Source organism: Arabidopsis lyrata (assembly GCF_000004255.2).
Source record: "Arabidopsis lyrata subsp. lyrata unplaced genomic scaffold ARALYscaffold_8, whole genome shotgun sequence".
Taxonomy (NCBI): domain Eukaryota; kingdom Viridiplantae; phylum Streptophyta; class Magnoliopsida; order Brassicales; family Brassicaceae; genus Arabidopsis; species Arabidopsis lyrata.
In genome coordinates, this window is record NW_003302548.1 from 19808836 (window position 1) to 19832702 (window position 23867).

At 34.7% G+C, this 23867-nt stretch overlaps 8 protein-coding genes and 2 non-coding genes across 11 annotated transcripts; 7 read left to right on the top strand and 3 right to left on the bottom strand.

Moving 5' to 3' along the window:
- The first annotated feature begins 94 nt into the window (after window positions 1–94).
- On the top strand, window positions 95–2943 carry LOC9302480 (cleavage stimulation factor subunit 50). Its single transcript, XM_021022837.1, has 13 exons — window positions 95–305; window positions 596–679; window positions 783–892; window positions 981–1050; window positions 1164–1247; window positions 1345–1422; window positions 1503–1573; window positions 1675–1726; window positions 1817–1874; window positions 1977–2077; window positions 2177–2331; window positions 2421–2529; window positions 2614–2943. The coding sequence occupies exons 1-13, from the start codon at window positions 201–203 to the stop codon at window positions 2824–2826; spliced, it is 1290 nt and encodes a 429-aa protein (XP_020878496.1). The 5' UTR covers window positions 95–200; the 3' UTR covers window positions 2827–2943.
- On the bottom strand, window positions 2842–4013 carry LOC110227680 (COBRA-like protein 5). Its single transcript, XM_021022844.1, has 4 exons — window positions 3849–4013; window positions 3662–3732; window positions 3156–3588; window positions 2842–3071 (listed from the first exon to the last, which is right to left on the bottom strand). Exons 1-4 carry the CDS (start codon window positions 3913–3915, stop codon window positions 3031–3033), a joined length of 612 nt encoding a protein of 203 aa, XP_020878503.1. The 5' UTR covers window positions 3916–4013; the 3' UTR covers window positions 2842–3030.
- Window positions 4014–4063: 50 nt separating this feature from the next.
- On the bottom strand, window positions 4064–5948 carry LOC9300788 (pentatricopeptide repeat-containing protein PNM1, mitochondrial). Its single transcript, XM_002866360.2, has one exon. It carries the CDS (start codon window positions 5891–5893, stop codon window positions 4325–4327), a length of 1569 nt encoding a protein of 522 aa, XP_002866406.1. The 5' UTR covers window positions 5894–5948; the 3' UTR covers window positions 4064–4324.
- A 139-nt stretch (window positions 5949–6087) lies between these two features.
- On the top strand, window positions 6088–6160 carry TRNAA-CGC. Its single transcript has one exon. It is a non-coding gene; the product is annotated as a tRNA-Ala (tRNA).
- A 308-nt stretch (window positions 6161–6468) lies between these two features.
- LOC110227682 lies at window positions 6469–7006 on the top strand. Its single transcript, XM_021022847.1, is given in 2 exon segments — window positions 6469–6586; window positions 6589–7006. Coding segments are annotated over 2 exon segments (348 nt in total). The 5' UTR covers window positions 6469–6504; the 3' UTR covers window positions 6855–7006.
- Window positions 7007–7607: 601 nt separating this feature from the next.
- On the top strand, window positions 7608–7679 carry TRNAT-CGU. Its single transcript has one exon. It is a non-coding gene; the product is annotated as a tRNA-Thr (tRNA).
- Window positions 7680–11267: 3588 nt separating this feature from the next.
- LOC9302481 (transcription factor TCP5) lies at window positions 11268–13243 on the bottom strand. The gene is made up of 2 exons (XM_021022855.1): window positions 12878–13243; window positions 11268–12622 (listed from the first exon to the last, which is right to left on the bottom strand). The coding sequence occupies exon 2, from the start codon at window positions 12567–12569 to the stop codon at window positions 11484–11486; it is 1086 nt and encodes a 361-aa protein (XP_020878514.1). The 5' UTR covers window positions 12570–12622; window positions 12878–13243; the 3' UTR covers window positions 11268–11483.
- A 1964-nt stretch (window positions 13244–15207) lies between these two features.
- LOC110228902 lies at window positions 15208–18964 on the top strand. Its single transcript, XM_021027205.1, has one exon. It carries the CDS (start codon window positions 18586–18588, stop codon window positions 18940–18942), a length of 357 nt encoding a protein of 118 aa, XP_020882864.1. The 5' UTR covers window positions 15208–18585; the 3' UTR covers window positions 18943–18964.
- Window positions 18965–20055: 1091 nt separating this feature from the next.
- Window positions 20056–20855, top strand: LOC9302482. Its single transcript, XM_002864666.2, has one exon. The coding sequence runs from the start codon at window positions 20071–20073 to the stop codon at window positions 20437–20439; it is 369 nt and encodes a 122-aa protein (XP_002864712.1). The 5' UTR covers window positions 20056–20070; the 3' UTR covers window positions 20440–20855.
- A 78-nt stretch (window positions 20856–20933) lies between these two features.
- LOC9300789 (ras GTPase-activating protein-binding protein 2) lies at window positions 20934–23765 on the top strand. 2 transcript variants are annotated; one of them, XM_002864667.2, is made up of 9 exons: window positions 20934–21038; window positions 21518–21697; window positions 21783–22080; window positions 22163–22383; window positions 22485–22650; window positions 22740–22861; window positions 22936–23001; window positions 23115–23178; window positions 23267–23765. In XM_002864667.2, the coding sequence occupies exons 2-9, from the start codon at window positions 21518–21520 to the stop codon at window positions 23527–23529; spliced, it is 1380 nt and encodes a 459-aa protein (XP_002864713.1). In that variant the 5' UTR covers window positions 20934–21038; the 3' UTR covers window positions 23530–23765. The 2 variants fall into 2 exon arrangements, with proteins under 2 accessions (XP_002864713.1, XP_020882850.1); XM_021027191.1 differs by having other exon boundaries at window positions 22939–23001.
- The last annotated feature ends 102 nt before the right edge of the window (window positions 23766–23867 follow it).

The following is a 23867-nucleotide window of genomic DNA, read 5'->3' on the forward strand; positions in this document are numbered from 1 at the left end:
TTTTAAATATTAAAGGCCCATTAGTTTATATTTTAGCCCAGGTTTTTAAATATTGGGCCCATGTTGATCTTTGTTTCTGAAGTGAGGGTGTAGAGGAGGAGGAAGAAGACGATGGTTTAACAGAGTAAGCTCAAATATGGCGACTTTGGTTTCGAATTAAACTTGTGAGGTAGGTTTTAGGGTTTTTTAAGTGATAAAGAATGGGGAACAGTGGAGATTTGGAGCAGGCTCTGCAAGATGGGAATATCTTTAGACAGCTCAATGCCCTCATTGTAGCTCATCTCCGTCATCACAATCTCTCACAAGTATGTTTTTGCTATCATTATTCATATTACTCTGATTCCAATTTTGTATCTTTACATACACACGCCTATTTGGATTGGGATTTCTGGGTCTATCTATTTTTGGATTGTTTTGTTGAAACTTTGAAATTCATTTATGGATGAAGCTTCTTTAGTTCTGGAGATGAATCATGTGTTCTTTTGACATTAATATTTAAAGGATGATGTTTTATAAGAGAAGTTAAGTGGTAAAGTTTGGTTTTTTCATTACTGTTGAATGGTTAAAGTGTTGATTTTTGAGATCAAATTTTTAGGTTGCAAGTGTGGTTGCATCAGCAACGATGACACCATTGTATATTGAGGTTCCTCCTAACCGTCTTCTAGAGCTTGTTGCAAAGGTTTTTGTTTGACCCCTTTTTTCCACACTTTGAAGTGTATGAGAGATGTTTGGTTCTCTGGGTCAAAATCAGAAGAAATGTTTTGGTTCTGAGATGAGAACAGGGTCTTGCAGCGGAGAACAATGGGACATTGAGAGGTGTTTCTTCATCAGTCTTGTTACCTTCTCCTTATGGATCAATCACTACTCCTCGAACAGCTTCTATCGACTTCAGGTGATGTCCCTTTTTTAAGTTATGTTTCTTAAGAGATGAAATCAAAACTGCTTATCATCTAAAGAATGTTTGGAATTTTTCAAACTAGTGTTACTCATGCCAAGGGCTCATCAAAGACTATCCCAAAGCATGAATCAAAGACGCTATCAGAGCACAAGGTATATATTTGCATTACTTATGTCTCAGTAGACACAACTTGGTTTAACCCTTAATAATGTTTTTCTTTGAGCTTTTGTTTTTATTTTGGCTGATAAGCATACGAATTTTGTAGAGCGTTGTTAGGTGTGCAAGATTTAGTCCTGATGGAATGTTTTTTGCAACTGGCGGTGCAGACACATCAATTAAGCTCTTTGAGGTTCTGAATTTTTTTCATATTCATTGTGCTTACCTTTTTTCTTCAAACATCATCAAGAATTAATAGTTCTGTGGATATTCCATGTGGTTTCTTTGAGGTGCCAAAAGTTAAACAGATGATTTCAGGAGATACTCAAGCTCGACCATTAATACGGACCTTTTATGATCATGCTGAAGTAAGCCTTTCTTTCTTCATAAGTTTTGCCACGTTCGTTCTGCTTTTTATATCTCTTAAATTTGTGACAATCATTTGCAGCCCATAAACGATCTTGATTTCCACCCTCGAAGCACAATCCTAATATCTAGTGCCAAAGACAACTGTATAAAGTATCTATTTACGTTTTCTCTACCTAAATGAATTCTCTTGGTGATTACAAGAAAAGTTTGTGTTTAACTCTTTTTTGTGTCATTTCTTGTGACTTGGATAGGTTTTTCGACTTCTCCAAAACCACGGCTAAACGAGCATTCAAAGTTTTTCAGGTAGAGATCATGGTTGTTATATCAGTTTCTGCTTAGCTACATGGTGAAAAACACAGCATCTCATCAAATCCTTAACTCCAAATTCTGCAGGATGCCCATAATGTGCGCTCTGTATCTTTTCATCCGTCAGGAGAGTTTCTTCTTGCAGGTGATTTTCTATTGTAGAGACCTTCTTCTCTTTGAATTCAAACTATGATCCAGATGATAATCTTTTCAGTATATTGCAAAATTGAAAACTTCGCCTTTGCAGGAACCGATCATCCAATTCCACATCTGTACGATGTAAACACATATCAGTGCTTTCTTCCTTCAAACTTCCCAGACAGTGGAGTAAGTGGAGCCATTAATCAGGTACGTCACTCGTTATCTGATAAATGTTAATTGTGCTTTCTATAAGCATATCTTATAATGATCAAGGATTCATGGCTGTGAGATTCTTGGTTTCTTAAGGTGCGATATTCTTCCACGGGATCCATCTACATTACAGCCTCAAAGGATGGAGCTATTCGACTCTTTGACGGGGTTAGCGCAAAGTGTGTTCGCTCCATTAGCAATGCACATGGAAAATCAGAGGTCACAAGCGCAGTGTTCACTAAGGATCAAAGGTAGAAAGAAGATTCAATCCATTTTCTCTGAGAATCTCTAGTTTTTTGCTCATGGCAAAACAATTGATTGATCATATGGCTTTTGTTAGGTTTGTTCTCTCATCCGGTAAGGATTCTACAGTTAAGTTATGGGAAATAGGCTCAGGTCGAATGGTTAAGGAATATCTTGGAGCAAAGCGGATAAAACTGCGGTCTCAGGTGACTCGTTTTCTCAACCTTTTGAGACGAAAATATTCACTCCGTCGACTGATTCTAAATGGCCTTCACTGTTGGGTTATGCAGGCAATCTTTAACGACACTGAAGAGTTTGTAATCTCCATAGATGAAGCAAGCAATGAGGTCGTTACATGGGATGCTAGAACCGGAGATAAAGTGGCAAAGTGGCCTTCTAACCATAACGGTGCACCACGGTGGATTGAGCACTCGCCAGATGAATCAGTCTTTGTTACTTGTGGAACAGACAGATCAGTCCGGTTGTGGAAGGAATCCGTTTAGAAGAAAACCAATCAATCGATGTAGTGTTTTTATTTTCTTAAAACATAAACCATACATGATAATACAAAAACTCTGGAAACTCAAATCAATCAAAGTAGTATTTTTATTCTCTTAAAACAAAAACCATACATGGAAAACAGTACTATGCAAACTCTCTGAAGATAGATTTGCTTGTGAGAATATTTCTCTGCAGAGTTGCGTTGTTCATATTGGTTTGTGGAAGACGCAAGTAATGTTCCAGGTCACTGCAAAAGAACAAAAACAAAGCAGGTGAGCTTCAAAATCAGAATTACAGGTTTGTCGAGGTTTGTTTCTGTTGTGAAACTTACTCAGGGCTGCAGTTATTCTCCTTTTGTCGGCGGTTATAAACCTTGTTGGTCTAACGTTCTTACTAGGTCCACAGATGTACTGTTGTTTAGGTGCCGTGAACATGAAGTTCGCCGGCATCCGAGCAGTCTTAACCGAGCTACCTGCTTTCCCAACGGATATCTGGAATGCACTTTCTAAACCAGGTTTTAAGACGCCGCTTTTGCAGCAATTAGCGATCTGCTGATTGAAAGGAGTTCCGGGAAGCAAATCGACAACTGTTGGCTTACGAATGCAGGAATGCGGGGTATTTCCTTTGAACATGGAGCAATCTCCTTGCTCTGTTGTTTTTGCACCAAACATATTCCAGATCACTTCTTTCTTGGTCCATCTCCAGCTCATTTTCCATCCTGGAACCGAACGTTGCTTCTGGTAATTGTAGGCTGTAACCACTGCCTGAGATGGAGTTAATCTTGAAGTTAAAGCAGACGCTGAGATTTTGTGAGACACGAAGAAAAAGAAAACTTACAACGTAGCCATCAGGCGTCCAGTTGATGAGATCCCATTTGATTGTGATGTTTCCATTGTTGCTGGTGAGAGCTTGTGCAGATCAAAAAAAACATAAAAGACTTTCAGTTTTAAAAGAGACAAATGCAGGTGAATGTGTAGAAGAAAGATCTTCTTCTTCTTCTTCTTCTTCACATTCAGAAATTTACCTGTAGAAATGAGACAGGAAAAAAAAACCAAGAGCAGGGCAATCATCGTGGAGAAGAGAGACTCCATTCTTGTAGTTCCGAGAGTGAACAGAGAGACACTTTGTAAGAAGAAGAAAGATCAAGGCGACGACTTTGACTTTTACACATTTGCACAGTTGTACCACTTTGTTATGCCTTTATCCACGGGATCTTGTTTTGACTTCAATAAATCACAATTAACAAAGATTAGTTGATCCCTTATAATTAAACTCAACTTGGATGTACAAGAGAAGCATTGAAATAACCAAGAAACCTAATTTTATCTCACGATTCTTGAACTCTGGGTAAACGTTACATTGAGACAAACCAAAAGATTATTGGGATAATTTGCTCATGATCAAGCAAAAAGATGAGTATTCCTGACAAAATTTTAAAAAGGGAAAGAACAAAGACCATAATCTTTAGAAAATTCTATCAGATGTTGAAGATCATCAGCATCACATTCTTCGTCTCATCTTATTGTGCGGTTTCTTAACAAAACTCATATTGATCTGCTTGAGCCGTTTCTTCTTCCTCGCAGTTTTCTCAGGCAAAGTCTCCCTCTTCTTCACATTGCTATCCACTTCCTTGGTCTTCTTTTTCAAAAACCGCGGATCAACTCTGTATTCCTTAGGGCTAACAGCGATACCTTTCTTAGCAGCTTCTTTGTACAAACCATTAGCTCTAGTTAGCTGATTATTCGCACACATTTTCCCCATCAACAAATCATAAGTCTTGATCCCAGGTTTGCATCCATTAGCTTTCATGCTCTTGAACACACTCATCGCATGCTCAAGCCTCTCAATCCCACACAATATCTTGAGAAACCCGTAATACTCTTTCTTATTCAAAAACTCACCATATCCAGCTGATTTCATCTTATCGATCATTTCATCTCCTTCACCTATCCTAGCTGCTTGATATAAACTCCTGATCAGAACAAGATAAGTCTCAGCATCTGGTTGACAACCCCATTCACCCATCCTAGCAAACAATGTCATCGCTTCTTCGGTTCTCCTGATTTTACAAAGATTGTTAATCAACACATTGAAAGTCTCTGTATTTCTGGGCACACCACGGAACTCCATTTCCAGCAAAACCTTCTCTACTTCAGGTTGAAGCTTAAACGGATCTTTCTTCCTACAAAGCTTACAAACACAATCAAGGATCATGTTATACGCTTTTGTTCCTATCTCAAATCCTCCTCTAGACATCTCACCAGCTAACCTAGTTGCTTCATCGAGTTTCTCAGCAGTACACCAACCACTAATCAACAAGTCACAAATATTTTCATCAGGAAATATATCATTAGCAGTGTTCTTCACCATCTTCTCTGCGATACTCGCGTGTCTTTTCTCACATAGCTTCTTCACAACCAATGTAAGTGAATCTCTGTCACGTTTCAATCCGTAATCGTTCTCCATTTTCTCGAAGAAAGCAGCGACCTGCTTAGGTCTATCAGCTCGAACAAGCCTATCAATCGCCGATTCTAGTGTTTTAGCTCCGGCGATACCTTTGTATTTCGAGATGATCTCTAGCATCCCTTTGAAATCTTTCCGACGACCAAAGTAATCGACGAAAAACGAAACTGTTTCATCGGTGTGAGAGAAGTTAGAGTTCGAATCCAACCACTCGTTAAAGCCTAGAGCCGCGCGACCAGCTTCCGGTGAGAGATTTAGAGTTTGGAGAATCAAATCGGGATTAGGCGTGATGTGGGAGAAGCTGAGATTGAATCTCTGAGAAATGGCGTGAGACTCGGCGTCTGGATTCCCAGTGAGCTCCTTCGAGAAAGAGAGAGCGATCTCATTCGAATCCAAAGTTTCCGATTCCGCATTTGTTTCAGATGAGAATAATCTAGAAGGAAATGTTGAGAATGTAGAGGAACGGGAAGGCGGAAGAGGAGAAAACGAAGGCTTGGAAGAAATGAGACGGGACTGAGCTTGAAGAGTATTGACGGAGGAGGAGGAAGAAATGAAGGTACGGAGGAGAAGCCGCCGGAGTTGCAGAGACGGTAACGACGGCGGCATTTCTGATTTAGTGAGAGAAAATTGGTAACTAGAGAGTGAGAGAAAGGGAAATGGAACAAAACCCTAGTTCAAGATTTAGGAACATCCTGAGTAATAATTGGGCTTCGTTTTTGGGCCTTGATTTGTTGAAGCCCCTTTTGATTATTTAATTTAAAATAATTATATATTTATTTCGTTTATACTCCAACGCCAACGGGGGTGTAGCTCATATGGTAGAGCGCTCGCTTCGCATGCGAGAGGCACGGGGTTCGATTCCCCGCACCTCCATCTTTTTATTTTGCAGTTTTTTTTTTTTTTTTTTTTTTTTATAATTAATGCATAGTCTTCATAGAATTATTGCCGATAACTGTATTTCTTACTCAAATGTTACTCGTTTCACACTTGGGAGTTTCAACTCTATTCAAATTTATAAACTGCTAATTAATTAAGTGTTTATTAAAAGAATTCAAAGACGTTTATCAAGATAATTAATACCCTAGTTTCGTTCCCTTCCATTTAAATAAGCAAAGATCTTATTGTTGTTCATCAATCAAAAACAAAATCAACCACTAAACATATATTTTGCTATACTAACAAGGTTTTGTTTCTTTGTTTCTTCTCAATATATCAGTATGTCTATTAAAAATGTGATTTCACTTTTAATGGTCCTATGCATCGTAGTTTCTGTAAATGCTCAGTTGCCACAATTTTCGTCTTTTTCTCTGATCCATTTCAGTTGATTTCTGGTATGCCAGGATTTTCTCATGTAACAAAATGTTATTCATCTTTTATGAAATTTCCAATATGCGTTATAGAAGTTTCTCGAGCCATATCTGCTCTACAAGTGGGCAACATCGGTCATACTTGTTGCAAGGCATATTTAAACACTGAAGATAACTGTTTGCCAAAAATTTCATTCATGCCAAGTTTTCCTTCTTTGATAAGGATACACTGTTCAAAAGTTGTTGGCGCATCAAAATAGAATTTTAAAATATTATGTGAGTCTTTTAACATTAAAAAAAAAAAATATTATATTTTAAATATGGTTGATTCGATAAATGTTGTACTCAAAAACTACAATAATACAATAATAGCACTACAACATTCAATTTTCAATGTTTCATCTTTCTTCAGTTTAATAATATGATATTTTACTGAAAGTATCCACGCTTTGCATGAACATAGACATATAAATAAATAGTTACGAGGTTAATCTTTTTTAGAAAATTATGTATTTATAATTATGAACATTTGAAATTCAAATCAGCAAACATGGTGAATAGAATATGTCTCGATGATGGAAATCACACATTCTAATACGTCTGAACTCTGAAGTCTTTGATTTCGTAGCCGGTAAGGCGGTAACACACTATGGGAGAAAATAACTAAAATGTTAATATATTTAAAAAAAAAGATGAGGCAACAATCATGACTCATGAGACCGTATCTCCCTGCAGACTTCCGTTGCGAAAATCAAAAATTATTTATAATTTGTGTGTCTTCGTGTGACTTGATCATTTTCTTTGGTTGCATGTGAGTTTTATAGTGATGAAGTGACAAAGGTTCTTTTCATAATCTTTTATCTTCATAACATTATGTGTACAGTACATCAGTACATGAAGAACCCATCACTTTACGCTTTTAGCTTATTGTCAAACAGTAGTAGCTAAAAAATAATGGAGAATACTATAACTAACCGAATTATATTTTGAAAATACCTTCACATGGTTGTGATGCCTCCGTAGCATAGTGGTATTGCGTTCGCTTCGTAAGCGAAAGGCCGCGAGTTCGATCCTCGCCGGGGGCTCATATTGATTTTGATTTCTTTAGATAATTCGTGAGCCCTTCTTCTCTTTTTTTTTTTTAAGCCCAATAGTTCGTTCCCTTTGTGCGCTTATGTCCCGGTCCTCCACGCTTACGCATTATATCTCACGTAGTCATCATTTTGGTTAGCCAGATGGAAATTACAACATATACATCTAGACTATATGGAAATTACAACAACTCCGTTAACTAGCTATAATTAGTAAACAAAATTATTTCGAACCGTGAAAATCTAGCTGAACTGTATATCATACAGTCTATATTGAGAAATGAGAGGTTCAGATAGATCTCCATGTCGAGTTATTGACAGAACAATTTTTAAAAAAATTATAGAATTGGTAAAAAAGGTTTCACTGAAAATTTTCTACAGTTTTTATAGTGACCTACAGAAAATAGGATTAAAAAAATGTACCATATATAATAACCTCTGCGGGAAAATAAAAAGAGAATTGAAAAAGAGAAAGGAGAAAACAAAAGAATTGCATGCCTAAGTGAGTGAATTATGTGAAAATGAGATAAAGTGGACCTGTTTTTTTTTTTCTTTCTTCCTCTCTTAACTTTGAAGCATGCCGGTGATGAAAAAGAAGTTTATAATCATATGGACCATATATATTATCCCATTTAAGCTAAATTATCTCTTGCCACTAAAAGATTCAAAAAAACGTACATATTCTCTTGAGAATATATAATCTACGATATATATAATCTAATCTAACTACGATGTATATAATCTAATCAATACATGTGTAAGATAAGATAACCGCTTATCATTATAACTTACTTCATATATGCCCTTTATAAGTTTTTTATTTATTTATTTATTTTTAAATCTCATTCTCTAAATGTTACTAGTATTTAATTATCCTTGTAAAACTAAAAGGAGATATAAATGCAATAATGCCCTATTTAAGTATGAAAATATTATAAATTTCAACTATAAGAAGAGATGTGGTGTATGAATGAATTTAATAGAATCTTGGTTAAAAAGAAAAAAAAAAAAAAAAACTAATGGCAAATCTTTGAATTTTCTTGACAAGTGTGTGCCCATCTATATCTAAACACATGATTTAGAAAAGATCAAAAGGACCACCCAAAAGGAAAATAAGTTATGTTTTCAAAACCTATAATTTACCAATGGAAGGTTAATGACCCTACAACTTGGAGAAGAGGAGAGAGAGAGAGAGAGTTATTGAAAAAGAAAGAGAGAGAGATATGAGTAATATTGGAAGATAGGGATCAGTGCTTGACTGCAATTCAGTTGCTGTCTTAACTGCTTCTCTTCTTTCCCTTTCCTTCCCTGACCCTCCAATCCCAATACTCACCATCATCCTACTTAATTCTTCTTTTTTTCTTTACATATTTTTTCTTTATTTATTTGATTTTGGTGGTATTATGACCACAAGCTCAAGGTTATAAGGAAGTTCGACTGATAAATAAAGACCTATATATATATAGAGAAGCAGAGAACGTTCCTTTAGTGTACACCTAGAGTTGTATGGGGATAGATTTGTGAATCATATATTATTGACAAAAAAATTTTTTTTTTTACTTTTTCACAATAATATGTGGTAGAAATCATAGGATCCAATAGATTAATAAGTGAAGGATTATTTTTGTAGTACCATTTTTGTTTTTTAAAATGTACAATTTTGTAAAAAAAGTTGCAAATTTTGTTTGAGCTAAGCCGTAGTATATACGTACGTCATGAATGAAAAGCCTTAAATGTACATATTGTACATGCATCAGAAAGAGAATAACCAATAAAAAATTATAAGAATCAATATGAAGTAACTAATTTAGACTTTCTTATGTTTTAAGTCAAGTGTGGTTCATGATTTTCTTATTAATTCACAAAATAATTAAGTAAGGGGTGAATATTTGTAATTTTTTCTAAAAATATATATATGTATGAAGAAACAGAACTTTTGAAACAAATAAAATTAATATGTAATTAAGAAGAATAATGATTAAGTATCTAACGAAAACGTTGTAATTTTTCCAAATAGATAAGCATGTTAACCATATTTTAGCATTCTTTTACATGCATCTCTGCATTACTTCGACCTAAATCTATATATAATCTCTCTCCCGCCTCACACACGTGGATGTGAATGAATGTACTAATGAATATAATCCCATCACATTTATTAGCTCTCTTACTGAAATCAGTCGTGTGTCGACTAAAGACCACCAGCGATTATTTTTGAACTTTGATATTTGAGAAATTGATCAAAAGTCAGCAAATACGGAGATGAGGAAAACGTTAGCTATTTTTTGCTAAAAAAAAACGTTAGCTATTTCAACTAATTTGCATTATTTCATATTTACATATACTATTATTATATATACACACACATGCTCACATTTTTTTTGGTAACCATCACTTTCTTACTTAGAACATTACTCACATGTGTATACATATGATATATGTACATGATTGTGGGTGTGACGCATATATACACACGAGGCTAGGGTTTGGCATGCATTACATATTGCCGTGCATCTAGGCATTGTGAACAGTAACCTATATATACTTCTAAATTCGTATCTATATATATATATATGCATGTATTTATGTTCGTGTGAATACATTCATAATATGCTTGTACAAATATACGTAGTTATATGAAAATGAATGATTGTGGACATAAACTTATTTGAAACTTATTGGTCTTTTTCTGACACATGACAAGCAACGACCCGGCCCCTTCTATTTCTTTCATTTGAACTGTGCACAACATGACTTTCCTATATACATTCATATATATACTACAAGAATATATAGCAATAGATCGCGGTAGAAACTGGAAAATTCGCAGTTTTCGATAAATATCAAAATTTGTAGATAGGATATTATATTCATGTCCTGACTTTTAATCATTGCATATTGATGATTAAGATAGATCATATCATATTTTGTCAAAAAAAAAAAAATACAAAATGTTTTTTTAGTAACATTGTGATGCCAATAGTAAATGGTGAAATGCTTTGAATATGATCATACGTTGGCAGCATATATATCATATATATGGATTTCGATGGACCTAGATTTACTGTTTAAAGTTGAATTAGGGTTTTTTTTTTTATGATTAGGAGGTTCTGAGCCCGTAGGCCCCGTACATTCCCCAGGGCGAGGCCCAAACCATGTAATATAACTCTCTTTTGGAGAGCAGATCTCTCCCAACGTAAATCGAACCCGTGACCTCCAAGGTCTCTATATTATCGGTAACCAAGGGGTTTAACCACTAGGCCAACTCATCATATTACTCTTGTTTTTTTTTGTTGGTCTGAATTCGGTTTCTCTTCCATTTTATTTTGAACAATATATTTGTTCTTTCCGTTTTTTTTTTCACTTTCTCCATGATTCTAAAACCCAAATCCTTACTTATGAAATATATAATTAACAAAGATGATTTACTAATCTAGAATCATACATGAAGGTGAAAGTACCAGATAGTTATGGGATACCTATATTGTACAATTCATTTATTTGAGTGTATATAAATTCATAAATGAATAGAGAGACATTCAAGCAGAAATCATCTAATTTCAAAAAGGAAGCAAATTAAAAGGCTAAATCAAACTCAAAAATATATAGAAATAACAACGTCCATCCTGGCATGATGAATGTCTTTGGTCGAATCCAAATCCGAGATTATTAAAATTTCTATACATACACGAAGAAGATACATAAATCAATCCAACAATACGTCATATATATCAAAATATTGAAGAATACGTATACATATAACATGTTTATGTTGAGTGTAGATGATATAAAAATCTTTCACGAATCTGATTCATTATCGCTACTATGACGATCCGTATCATGATTCGAGCTCATCAAATGATGAAATGGTCTAATCAAACTTGTATTACCCGTGATCAACTGTTGCTGCGAGGCGGTATTTGAATTCGTGCTAAAGAGCTGAAGATGACCGGCTCCATCGACGACATGATGATGATGATGAGAGGCTCCGAGAAACGAAGGGTATGTCGGGAATAGAGAGCTCATTGCTGGAGGAGTAGGACCAAAAAAAAGCTGAGATCCATCTCCAGCAGACGAGGAAGGAGGAGGCAAATTGAGATTATTGTTGTTATTAGCAGCAACATTAGATATTGCGACAGTAACGTTATTACCGGATTGGTCTAACGATTGTTGAAGATGTCCGAGGTTGTAATAAGATGAAGTGTTGTTGTAAGGATTGGTCAGTGGAAAATGTTGATGATTGGTGTCGAACCCTTGATGATCTTGATTACTATTCTCGTCGTGTTTGATCCATTTTCCTTTATCAAGATCAAAACTTTCTCTCTGGGTCGTAGTAGTATCGGTTAATCTTGATCTTGTTCTTGAAGAACCACCAAGATCCCAATTTTCCAAGAACCCGAGATTGGTTCCTGGAAACGCTGTTGATGAAGCTGAAGATGGCGATTCTCCAAACCCGGAGTTTCCAAAGATGAGATTTGGATACATTTGGTTAAACCCATGTGGGAATTGTAGAGGAGGTAGCTTGTCGACGTCATCTTTTGCTGCTTCGAGTAACCAATCGATGACTTTGCTTGGCTGACTCAGCCCTAATCGATCTTGAAGGTCGTAGAGTTGAATAGCTGTAGGTACGGACAACCTTATCCTCCGGTCTCGAAGACCACGGACCGTACAGACTTTGCTATGTCTGTCTTTGCCACCGAATGTTCTTGAGACTCGAACGATTCTTGGATTCCTAAAAGCTGAAGTCCATTGCCTTGAAGATGATGATACCGAACTCGGTCGTTGCTGTTGCAACATGTGGTTTAAGTTTACTTGATGATTTTGATTATGATCTCCTTCTTGCTTTGCTTGTATCTCCTCTTCATCACATTCTCTTGATCTCATCTCTTTTAATTCACTCAACAAGATCTTCACTCAATTTGGTATAAAGAACAGATCTGAAACAATAAGGAAAGAAATTGACCAATTTAATGAAAAATAAATCAAGAAGACAAGAATTATAGCTTTCAATGGAATGAAATTGAGGTGAAGTGATGACATTTTTTGCTTTTAAAAAAAAAATTGGAGCAAAATTCACATAGAAACAAAGCAAAATTGATATGATTGATCATCTCTTTCTTGATTTTGCATTTAAGATAAGAAAGCTCATAAGAATTTGAAAATCAAACATGTTAAAGATTATATGTTCTTACTGTTTACGTCGATTGAAGACTGGTAAGCTTGAGTCCTAATTCAAGATCTAGCTTGATAGAGAAGTAGAAGAAGGAACAAGAGGAAGAGTAAGGAAGAGATAAGGAGGCAGAGGAATGTGAAGTATTTCTTTTTTTGGAAACTATAATTATATATGTATATTATATGATTGGGGAAGTTAAATAATAAATGAATTAAATATATATTTAAATATTATATTCCAATCCCTAGGGTTTATTTTTGGTATGAAAGGAATTTATGCAGAGGACAAAAGAGGATCAATTTATGTAGTGTATTGATACTGTGATGGGAATGAGCATGTTTCGTTACACTCACAGTCACAGAAAATTTATATATAAAAGAACTTTACAATAGTTGACCAAAATAAAAACTTTACAATAATTTTTTTTACAATAAATTTTAATATATTTTAGTATTCAAGTTTTGGTTCCCTTTCCTTGGTTTTAGTTTAGAAATTCATTTTCACTTTTATATAATTTATTTTCTACCCAAGTTTGTGATCTGTTGTCTTCTTATCTTTATTTCGTTGGTAACAAAAATATAAACATACGGTTAAAGTCATTTAAGAGAAAGCGTACTGTTAAAATTTAATAGTTCTAAATGTTAACAAGAGCTTTAAAAGTGAAAAGATGTACAGTACATGTAGAATAATGGTAAAAGTGGTTTGAACTTTGAACATACAAGAATTTGAAAATTTTATGAAACAAAAATTTAGAAAAAATTCAAAAAGTTTCATAATAAATGGAAAGACAAATCTATATACAGTCGCTCGCTTCATTTGACTGTCGTTTCGAAAATGGAAAGTTTTATTTGTAGAGAAATTGGTGAACTAAATTATTAACGAACCAACTTTGAAACCCTAAATTTAGTGATAATGAAATGTAGACTTGTTAAAATCAAACTGTTGGGAATATACTGCTTTTATTTCTAATTAACTACTAGTGGGTTATGTTTTAAGCATATAAATATCCATATATATAAACTTTTTTGTTAACAACAAGATATATAAAAATATATATATATATATGTATATATGTAAGTAAATATAATATATAGATTGACAGCTAGAGGAGGTAAGAGTCTGTCTCTGAGATAGAGAATGGACCAACGAGTATAGGTTTTTCTTTAAAGCATCTAATGCTTAAATACTCACAAAGAGATTTGTGGACCACTCCTCTTCTAAGTGTTTTTGCCACTGAGATTTTTGCCCACAAATCATACACCATTTTCTTTCCTCCTTGTATCCAACTTGATATCACTACTATAAAGTCTTCTATAATTGACCTCTCCTTTAGCCCACTGGTTGTTTACGATGAATATTGTGTTATTGCATAGTGTACGGTTCCAAATTAAGAACTCTGGTTTTGATTATGTATATATCCATTTGTAATTTGGTTTTGATTATGTAATATATCCATTTGTAGATAGGTTCAGTTTTTTTGTCCTAATTTAACTATCCAAAAAAATATAAATAAAATATGAAGCACTAATTTGATTCGTATAATTTTTGGTAATTGTTCATCTCAAATCAAAGGTTCCATGGATTAATTCTCTTTTTTTTTTTTTACATCGGTTGGTTGATTCTCCAAACACAATTTAATTATATAAATATTATAAGAGAAACTATACATTTAGTTTTGTTTTCCAACATATCACAATTCGTTTTAAGAAAGTGCTTAGAAAGGCACTTCCATGCATATTTCTTGATATGGTGGTATTTTTTCAACACAAAAATTATTTATAGTGATAGACTGTACATTTTAATTTTTTTGGTACGTACGGTGATATATAGATTTGTAATAACTTTTATATAGATGGTGTCAGTGGTATATTGGTCTAACTTCGGCGTTGTTCGAATATGTCGCAACAATATTAATTATGATTTATGTTCATAAAACTACTGGTGAAATTTGTCACAACAAAATTTTCGGCTCAACAACAAGAAGCTTGCCAAACCTACCGTTGTCTAAAGCAGCCCACTACAAAGCCGCCTTTAGTCATTGCTTGGTTTAGTAACGTTTCTCAAAACCAAAACCTTTATTTCTTTAACTTGATTTACGTAAATTCCAGTTTTTTAAAATAAGCTGTAAACTATATTTTGCAAAAAAAATAAAAAAATAAAAAAATAATCTAAAATATCATATTGCAGGGAATTTTTGCGATGTAAGACAGAGGATTTTGCATCGAATTATGGGTATAAAAGTTGTTCCTGCAAACGAAGAAGAAGTAGAGAATATAGGGATGAATTTGAATGGTGATGATGATGTGACTTGAGCTTCTGGGCTTAATTTCCTCCGACTTTTAATTTGGATCATATATAAGATCCTTAATTATACAGACAATATATACCATATACGTTACAAATGTATGTTTGTATACATATATGTTCGACGACCCTTCTGACTTTGGCCTGAATTATTTCAAAGCTCTGCCAAATTTAAACACAGTCTGTTCAAATAAGTTCTCCATGAGTTTTTTTTCATAATAATTAACCAGGTTGTTTTTCTTGACATATTATCTCAAACTAGATAGATCTAGGCACTATAAACCCTAACTTACTCTTTATATTAATTACGTCCTAATTTTAAGAATGTTTACATGCCTGCCTGTACTTTTCTTCAACATAATTACGTTTTAGGGATATTCACCAAAAAAAAAATTACGTTTTAGGGATTTCATTCTCGTACAGTGGAATTTAAATTGAATATTAACGATTTGTAAGAAAAATGTTGTAGATGTCAGAAGAAAAATGATACTCCCTCCATTTCATTTAAATTTTCGTTTTAGAGTTTAAAATTTATTTCGTAATAGATATCGTTTTAGATTTTTAATGCAGGTATTTGGTAAAAGTTATAGTTTTATTTCTACTGTTTTCTTGACTAATAAATTTTTTTATAGAATATATTAATAAGAGATAAAACATAAAATTTAATTGTTTTTTTTTAATTTGTACATAAAACCTTAAACGACGTGTAATTCGAAACGGATAGAGTACTAATTAGCATCATATCACCCATTAATAAAAAATTAATTTTCTCATGGTTGCAAATGAAAATTTGGTAGGAATAAACAAATTGGTACGTATTTTTGTCTTTTGATGTGGGAACACAGTTTCTTGCATCCAAAACTCACAACATGTTGTTTTCTTTAAATCTTTAACCATCAAAGACATTTTAGGTCAATTAAAGCATCTTTGTTTCTTAGTATAAATTCATTCATACTTTTATCAAGGTTGAACAAAAAATCTAAAAAAAAAATAGCTAACTAACTCCTCCAGTCCTCCTCCTAATTTTTTTTGCGCCAATTTACTGAATTGTGTGATCTAATATGAACACTGTAAACAACAGAATTTCAATAATAAGGTATTATCAAAACGAAAATGATGGAACTGTGTAATTTTCCACAAAAAAAAAGAAGAAGAGGACAAGTTGATTGGTCTTAAGCAATCGCCATCAGAACGTGTACAAATTGGACTTCATACCAGAATTCTAACAAATGATCAAAAATATCCAAATTTGCATACTTGCGTGTTATGTGATATCAACGAATCATAACATCCACATCTAGCTCTCTTTTATTAATTTCAACTACAAGGGAATCGAAACAAAAGACTGAAAACGGTGTCGTTCATTATCTACAGTGAACACTATACACGATAGCCTAAGAACGTCTTCTTTTCTTTTCTTGTCTTTTGGTACTGAGCCGTCGTTTTCGGGTCTGAACGTCAGTAAATGCAGAAGGCTCATGCTGAGACAGACAACGACATGTCCTTGTAAGAGACAACACCAAAAGGAGTAAAACCCACCAAAAAGTAAATTATTTAACCACATAAATTAAATACACACACACCCATAAATTATATGTATATACATGCTGATGCTGACATTATGACATACATATATAACTGCTTCTCCTTTTTGTATTATTGACGTAGTAAAGTGTGTCTCCAGAGTTTGCTGCACTGAAACTACTCGTTTCTCTCTGTGTTTTTACTGTTACAATATCAAAACCAACTCTCTATCGATCTCTTCATATTTGGGAAAAAATATATAATAATATTAATAATTCACGGGTTCATATAAGACAAAAATGTATAATATAGGGTTTTAGATGCCAAGACATTTATTGGCTTTTATGGATAAATATTGGATATGGAAGTCAAGGAAGTACCCATAACGTTAGACAAATTGACTCTGTTTGTTGAATTTTGTTTTGTAATAGTATTCATTTAGATTCCTTTCTTTGTTGGTAAGCCAAATAGCCTCGAGGGATTGAGAGGAGACAAAGGGGAAGATATGAACCTGCAAAGGACGAGAAAATCCAGTAAGAAAGTTACTGTAGAGTAGTGAAGTGCCTTTAATGTCTGGGGGAGCAATAAGCAAAGGAGACAATTGACAAATAACTTATTATTGCACATAATGGTTTTTTTTTCAAGCTTGGACCTAGAAAAATAAAGCAATCCCATGACTCAAAACTGTACTCAATGCATTGAACTTTAACAAATGCTGTGAAACATTTATGCAGTATAATGGCTGAGACTGGCTTTTAGTATGAGAGATGATAAAAAAAAAAAAAAAAAGAACATGTGAGTTCATATATAAATTTCTATTAGCATTTTTAATAATTTACTTTAGTGTGTCAAGAACTCAGAGAGAAGGAGATAAATAAAAAAGCTAGTCAGAAAGACTCAGAGTCAGCTATCTCGAAATTAATCTTCTATTCACAAGTTTTATCTCTTAGTTCTATATGTATATGTAAAAATATTTAGCACAGTAAAGGGAAAGTACGTAGGAAATTTAGGGTTTATGGATCAATAAAAATAAGATGATTGTCTTGATTGACCTGAAATAATAATTTAGCAACCCATTGGATAACAAAACAAAACTAAACATAGAACTAAATTCTCACATAGATCCAAATTCGACTGACTAAACAAACCTAAACATAGTGTACTGATTACGAAGTAGTTCCCCTACCAAAGTAGGCTATATATGTGCAACACAAATACTGATCCATTAGTAGAGAAAATGAAGAAAAAAATAAGTACGAACCTGCAACATATTGTCACCTTAACACAATTTTTTAATAATCCTTTACTCTTACGACTCTCCGTCACACGCGTTCTCATCCTCTTGGAACTCTTCTACGCTTTTTCGAGTGAACAGAACTACATTTTTGTTCTTCAAAGCGTGCGTTTCAATCGGCGGCGTTATCTCTCCGGGATGGTAGTTGACATTGTCTCCGGGTGCAAGAGAGCCCTTTTCGTTAACGAGTTAAGACTTAAGAGTAATGAATAAATTCAAATCAAACCGAAGGATTAATAATCAACCGGTTAATTCTGAGCTATTCCGGTTTGGTTAATTCCTACCGGTTATATAATTCATCTCCTCTCAATTAGTCAAATAGTCAATATTTTCTAATCAAAGTTGATCGTCCCATTAATTTGGAATAGAGGAGATTGGACTCTATTTCAATTTAAGAAACTGCTAATTAAATCAGACTCATAGAACGAAACTGCTAATTAAATACGGAATAAAATTTCGAAGACGTTTCGATACGACAATTAATACCATAGCTCATCCCTTCCCATATAAAAATAGCCAAAGATCTTAGTATTGATCATCATTAAAAACAAACCCGAAAGAAAAAAAAAACAAACTCTGAAACTTCTTTTTCTTTTGTTCACATCATGGCTATCAAAAACGTGTTTTTTCTCGTAGCGGTTACATGCGTTTTGGTCTCCGTAAATGCTCAACTACCACAATTTTCTTTTCCATTTCCATTCCAACCGAATCCCGGTATGCCAGGATTACCCGATATTACAAAATGTTGGTCAACAGTAATGAATATTCCAGAATGCGTTGCAGAAATTTCTCAATCGATTCTTACTGGAAAGTTCGGTAATCTAGGTCCCGCTTGCTGCAAATCATTTTTGGACGCCGAAGCCAATTGCATGCCAAAACTTCCATTCAATCCGTTTTTCCCTCCTATGTTAAAAGAACAATGCTCAAAAGTTGTTGGCGCTATTCCTCCTACCCCAAAATGAAATTCTTAATATATTGATGTTAGCTTTTGTTTTTTTAGTTGAATTATGTTTCATTTTTTGATATTATATGCAATGATATAATAATAACACTACAACAATCTTGAACTCAATGTTTACTAGTTATTTTCAGTTTTTAAGAATTGTAATATACAATGCAGCACGACTACATAACTAAGTTGCAGTACGGAAGTTTTATCATAACTAAAATTTTGAAAAAAAGGAAAAAACTAAAATTTGGTTTCAAATCAAAAGTGTGAAGTACCACAAAAGAAAAAGAAAAAAAAAACATTTTGAAACGACACCTAGCCATAACTAAAGCTGCCATCAATTTTTTTTGGTTTTTATGTGAATAGTAAATTAACTGACTTGGGTTTAACCGGTAGGCTGGGCTGAAGTTGATCATAACTTTATAAGCCTAATCTCAAACTCTAAAACCATTTACAATTTCGGTGGCGAACAAGGACACGAAGAAGTATCCGTTCTAACAAACTGAATTGTAAAAGCTATTGTGGTCTCTTATCATAGAAAGAGACAAAACAAGAAATGTAGATACTAAAGTAAATATACTTCCCAGAGTCTAGTGATATCAACAGAAAACCCGAATGGCTTTAAGATTGTTCACAGTCCAGCTTCAGGTTCACATAATATTAATGCTAACAGCTAAAGCTAATCCTCGAATAATTTCAGAACATATGGGCACAAAAACCTCACCCAGGGAAATCCTACGACAAGTCATGGAAATAACCCCTGTGTATGGAACTTTCAGAAACCAAACCTTAAGATCGATTCAATTTTATTATATAAAAAAACCTATAAATTGATTTATTGGTTTAAATTTGGAGATATATACCGGTGACTGATTAATTATGGGGGCCGGTTATACTTATATTTCCTCTATGTAGTTAATATTTCTTAGTTAATGTTTTTAAATTTATAAAACAGCTAATCAAAGACCTAATAGTAATGAAAGAATTCAAAGACGTTAAATCAAGATAATTAATACAACAGTTTCACATTTCATTCCATATAAATAAGCAAGGATCTTATTGTTGTTCATCAATCAGAAACAAACAGAGCATTAAGCATATATTTGGCTATACTAAGACTCTTTTTACTCAATTTCTCATTATGTCTATTAAAAATGTCATTTCACTCATAGCGGTTCTATACATCATAGTTTCTGCAAATGCTCAGTTGCCACAGTTTCTGGCTCCATTTCCTTTTCCATTTCCATTCCAACCGATTCCTGGGATGCCAGGATTACCTGACATAACAAAATGTTTGTCATCGGTGATGGATATTCCAGGGTGCATTGCAGAGATATCTCAATCCATATTCACCGGAAAATTCCGTAACTTGGGTCCGGCTTGTTGCAAAGCATTTTTGGACGCTGAAGCAAATTGTATGCCGAAAATTCTATTCATTCCGTTTTTTCCTCCGATGCTAAAGGAACAATGTTCAAGAATTGTCGGTGCAACTCCTCCTACTCCAAAATAGAATTTCAATTTATTTTTGAAAAGATAAATGATTTTTTCTTTTCAACTTATTTCTTAAAATTTTAGCTTACTCTAAATATTATACTCCAAAAAAAAAAACGATGATACAATAATAACATTAGAGAAGTCGTAGTTGTGTTCAATGTTTAGTCATCCTTCAATTCAAATGAATAACAACACCTTCAAACATGGGGTCCATTATTAATTTAATCTTGCAATGTTTCAGAACTTGAAATTGTTTTCATAAATCTTTTATATGTGTCGTAGTAACAAAATCTGTGAACGTTTTATAACTTTATATACAACCCAAAACCATTCTCAAGATCACTTGCAAGTAAATCTTATTTTAGTAAGTTTCTAATAATGAACAAGAAAGACCCAACTTTTTCTAAAAACAAAAAGAAGACCGTCCTAGAATGAGAAAGCCCAAAGTTTGAGTCTTCTTGGGCCGAACCGAACTGAACTGAACTAAACTTTGGTACTTTGGTTCCTTCTCTCACTCTCTCTCTTTCTCCGTCTGTCGCTGTCTCTCTCGTCCTCTCCTCTGTTTCTTAGCTTCTGCAGCAGATCTCCCTTTGTCCTTCTCTCCCTCAGATCACTGTAAGTACACAACTTCACTTCTTTCCTAATTCGATCTGTTTCTTTTACTCTTTCTTGATTTGCTCCAATCTTGATCTCTTTTTTTCTTTCTATATCGAGCTTGATCTGACTCATTCTTTAATATATACTTTTCTTCTCGATTCATTTATTGACAAACATTTCCGAAATTTCTTTATTTGTTATTGCTCCGTTTCTAAATTAGTGTTGTTCTTGTAATAAGTGTTGTGATCTTCTATTAATTTTAGGGTTTTTGTTTTGTGTGTGTGTGAGCTTCATTTCATTCAGAACAGTGAAATCTTAGACTTTCTATTAGATCGTTGACTTTTATTTTATCTGAGTTTTGCGAAATCAAATCAGTCTTTAGGTTATTGATCAAAACGATTTACTTCAAAGATAATGACACAGTGTTTGATTATTGATAATGTTAAACTTGAGCTATGTTAATTTTGATTCTCACTCTATATATATGTTGAGTGTAGATGGCACAGCAGGAAGCTAGTCCTTCCCCTGGTGCTGAGGTTGTTGGTCGTGCCTTTGTGGAGCAATACTATCATATTCTTCACCAATCTCCCGGTTTAGTTCATCGGTTTTATCAAGATTCGAGCTTGTTAACCCGACCTGATGTTACCGGTGCTGTGACTACTGTCACAACTATGCAAGTGAGATTATTAAGTCAATTACTTTAACATTGCTCTTGTTGTTCTCTTTTGAGTTATATTAACTTGGTTTCGCTTTGGTTTTCAGGCGATCAACGATAAGATTCTGTCCTTGAAATATGAAGAGTACACTGCTGAGATAGAAACTGCGGATGCTCAGGAGTCTCATGAGAGAGGTGTTATTGTGCTGGTTACAGGACATTTAACCGGGAACGATAATGTGAGGAAGAAGTTCAGTCAAACTTTTTTCTTGGCTCCACAAGACAAGGGATACTTTGTCTTAAACGACGTGTTTCGATCCCTTGAGGAGAAAGAGGTGACGGCACAAGCCCGCTCTGTCCCCATCAATGGAAACCCCAGGGATGTTCAGGCTCCCGTGGAACCCGGTACGATTTTTTTGTTTCCTAGCGCATACATAGCACTCCATTACTTCAGGTTAGAATATAACATACGCTTACTTCTTGTCAGAACGTGTTATTGTTACTAACGAGCTCGAGGTAGAACCCGAGCCAGTTGCTTCTATCGAGGAAGAAGATCTTGACAATGTGGCGGAAGTGTATGATCCTTCTGATAAAGATGAAGGAGTTGTTGTTGACGTTGAGCCTATCGAACCTCCTAATCAAATAAGTCATAATGAAATTTTATCAGTGTCTCAAGGAGATGCTCCTAAGCATTCTTATGCTTCAATTGTGAGTAGAAACCGCCTACCAACTTAATTCTCTTGTTGTTTCTCAAGATTGTTATTACGTTGTTTCGTAAACCTTATGAAATCTTTTGTGTGTTTCAATAGCTCAAGCAGATGAAAAGCAGTCCAGCACCAACACACGTTGCTCCGAACAAGCCAAGACCAGCTCCAGTCAACCATAAGCCAACCGCTCCTCCTGCTAAGCCCGCAGCAGGACCCGAGGCGTCAGCTCATGAGAATGTTCCAAATAGTAGCCATGTTGATGTGGAAGGTCCTTAAATTCTTTTCATTTCGCTGTTTGAATACGCGCATTCCCTTGGTTATTGATTTTGTTACTTTTTTGTGTATTTGTTATTACAGATGATGGTCATTCGATTTATGTAAGAAATTTGCCGTTTGACTCCACACCAACACAACTTGAAGAGGTGTTCAAGAACTTTGGTGCAATCAAGCATGAGGGGATTCAAGTCAGAAGCAATAAGGTTTGATATATAAATCTACAATCTCCTCCAAAACCCCTTGCTTATTGGTTCCTTACACGGTTTGTGACTCTCAGCAGCAAGGTTTCTGTTTTGGTTTTGTGGAATTTGAAACATCTAGCGGAAAGCAGAGTGCGCTTGAGGTAAACCAAAGCCTTGCTACTCCGCGTTTAATCCCAAGTCTTTTCGAGCTCAGGTGTCTGGTATATGTTTCGGTTGATTCAGAAAGTCTGACTCTTTGGGTTGGTACATGTAGGCCTCACCAGTTACAATCGGAGATCGTCAAGCTGTTGTAGAGGAGAAGAAAACAAATAGTCGAGGTAATAAACATGAGAGACCTCATCAAGAAAAAGCTGGTTAGTGAAGAGTTTTTGTGTATTGAAAAGATGTGGTTAATCTTTTTCGCAGGAGGAGGCAACAATGGAGGTAGTAGGGGAAGGTACTTTTCCGGAAGAGGAAGTTTCCGAAATGAAAGCTTCAAAGGAGGACGCGGTGGTGGAGGAAGAGGAGGCTATGGAAGAGGAGGAGGTGAGTTTTCTGGTAGACCAAAGAGCTCAAACCCACGAAATGGAGGAGAAGGTTACCAAAGAGTTCCTCAAAACGGAGGAGGTGGAAGAGGAGGCCGTGGAGAAGGAGGTCGTGGTGGGTCTCGCGGTGGTGGTTCATCTTGACTTTGCTTTTAACGGTGCCGCTACAAGAGAGTAGTTTTTAATTTTTGTTTTGCATCTTTCTTTTTGCCTACTACTTGCGTTGAGTTGATGTGGTATTGGCTTTTTTTGTCGGTTTAGTTTTCCAATATTCTTGCATTTTTTCCCCGTTTTTGTTTTTCTTTGGGTTATGTGTACTCTTCTTCATAAACATTCAATTTCATAAGGAATCCATTATAAAGTTGTGTTCTTTATGCAAAGATGTTCTTACTTCTTAGTTTGGTACTTAAAAGTGAGCAGAAGTGAACATTATCTGATTCGTTGAAGGCATTAGGGAACCGGAAACCATATAACCCGAAACC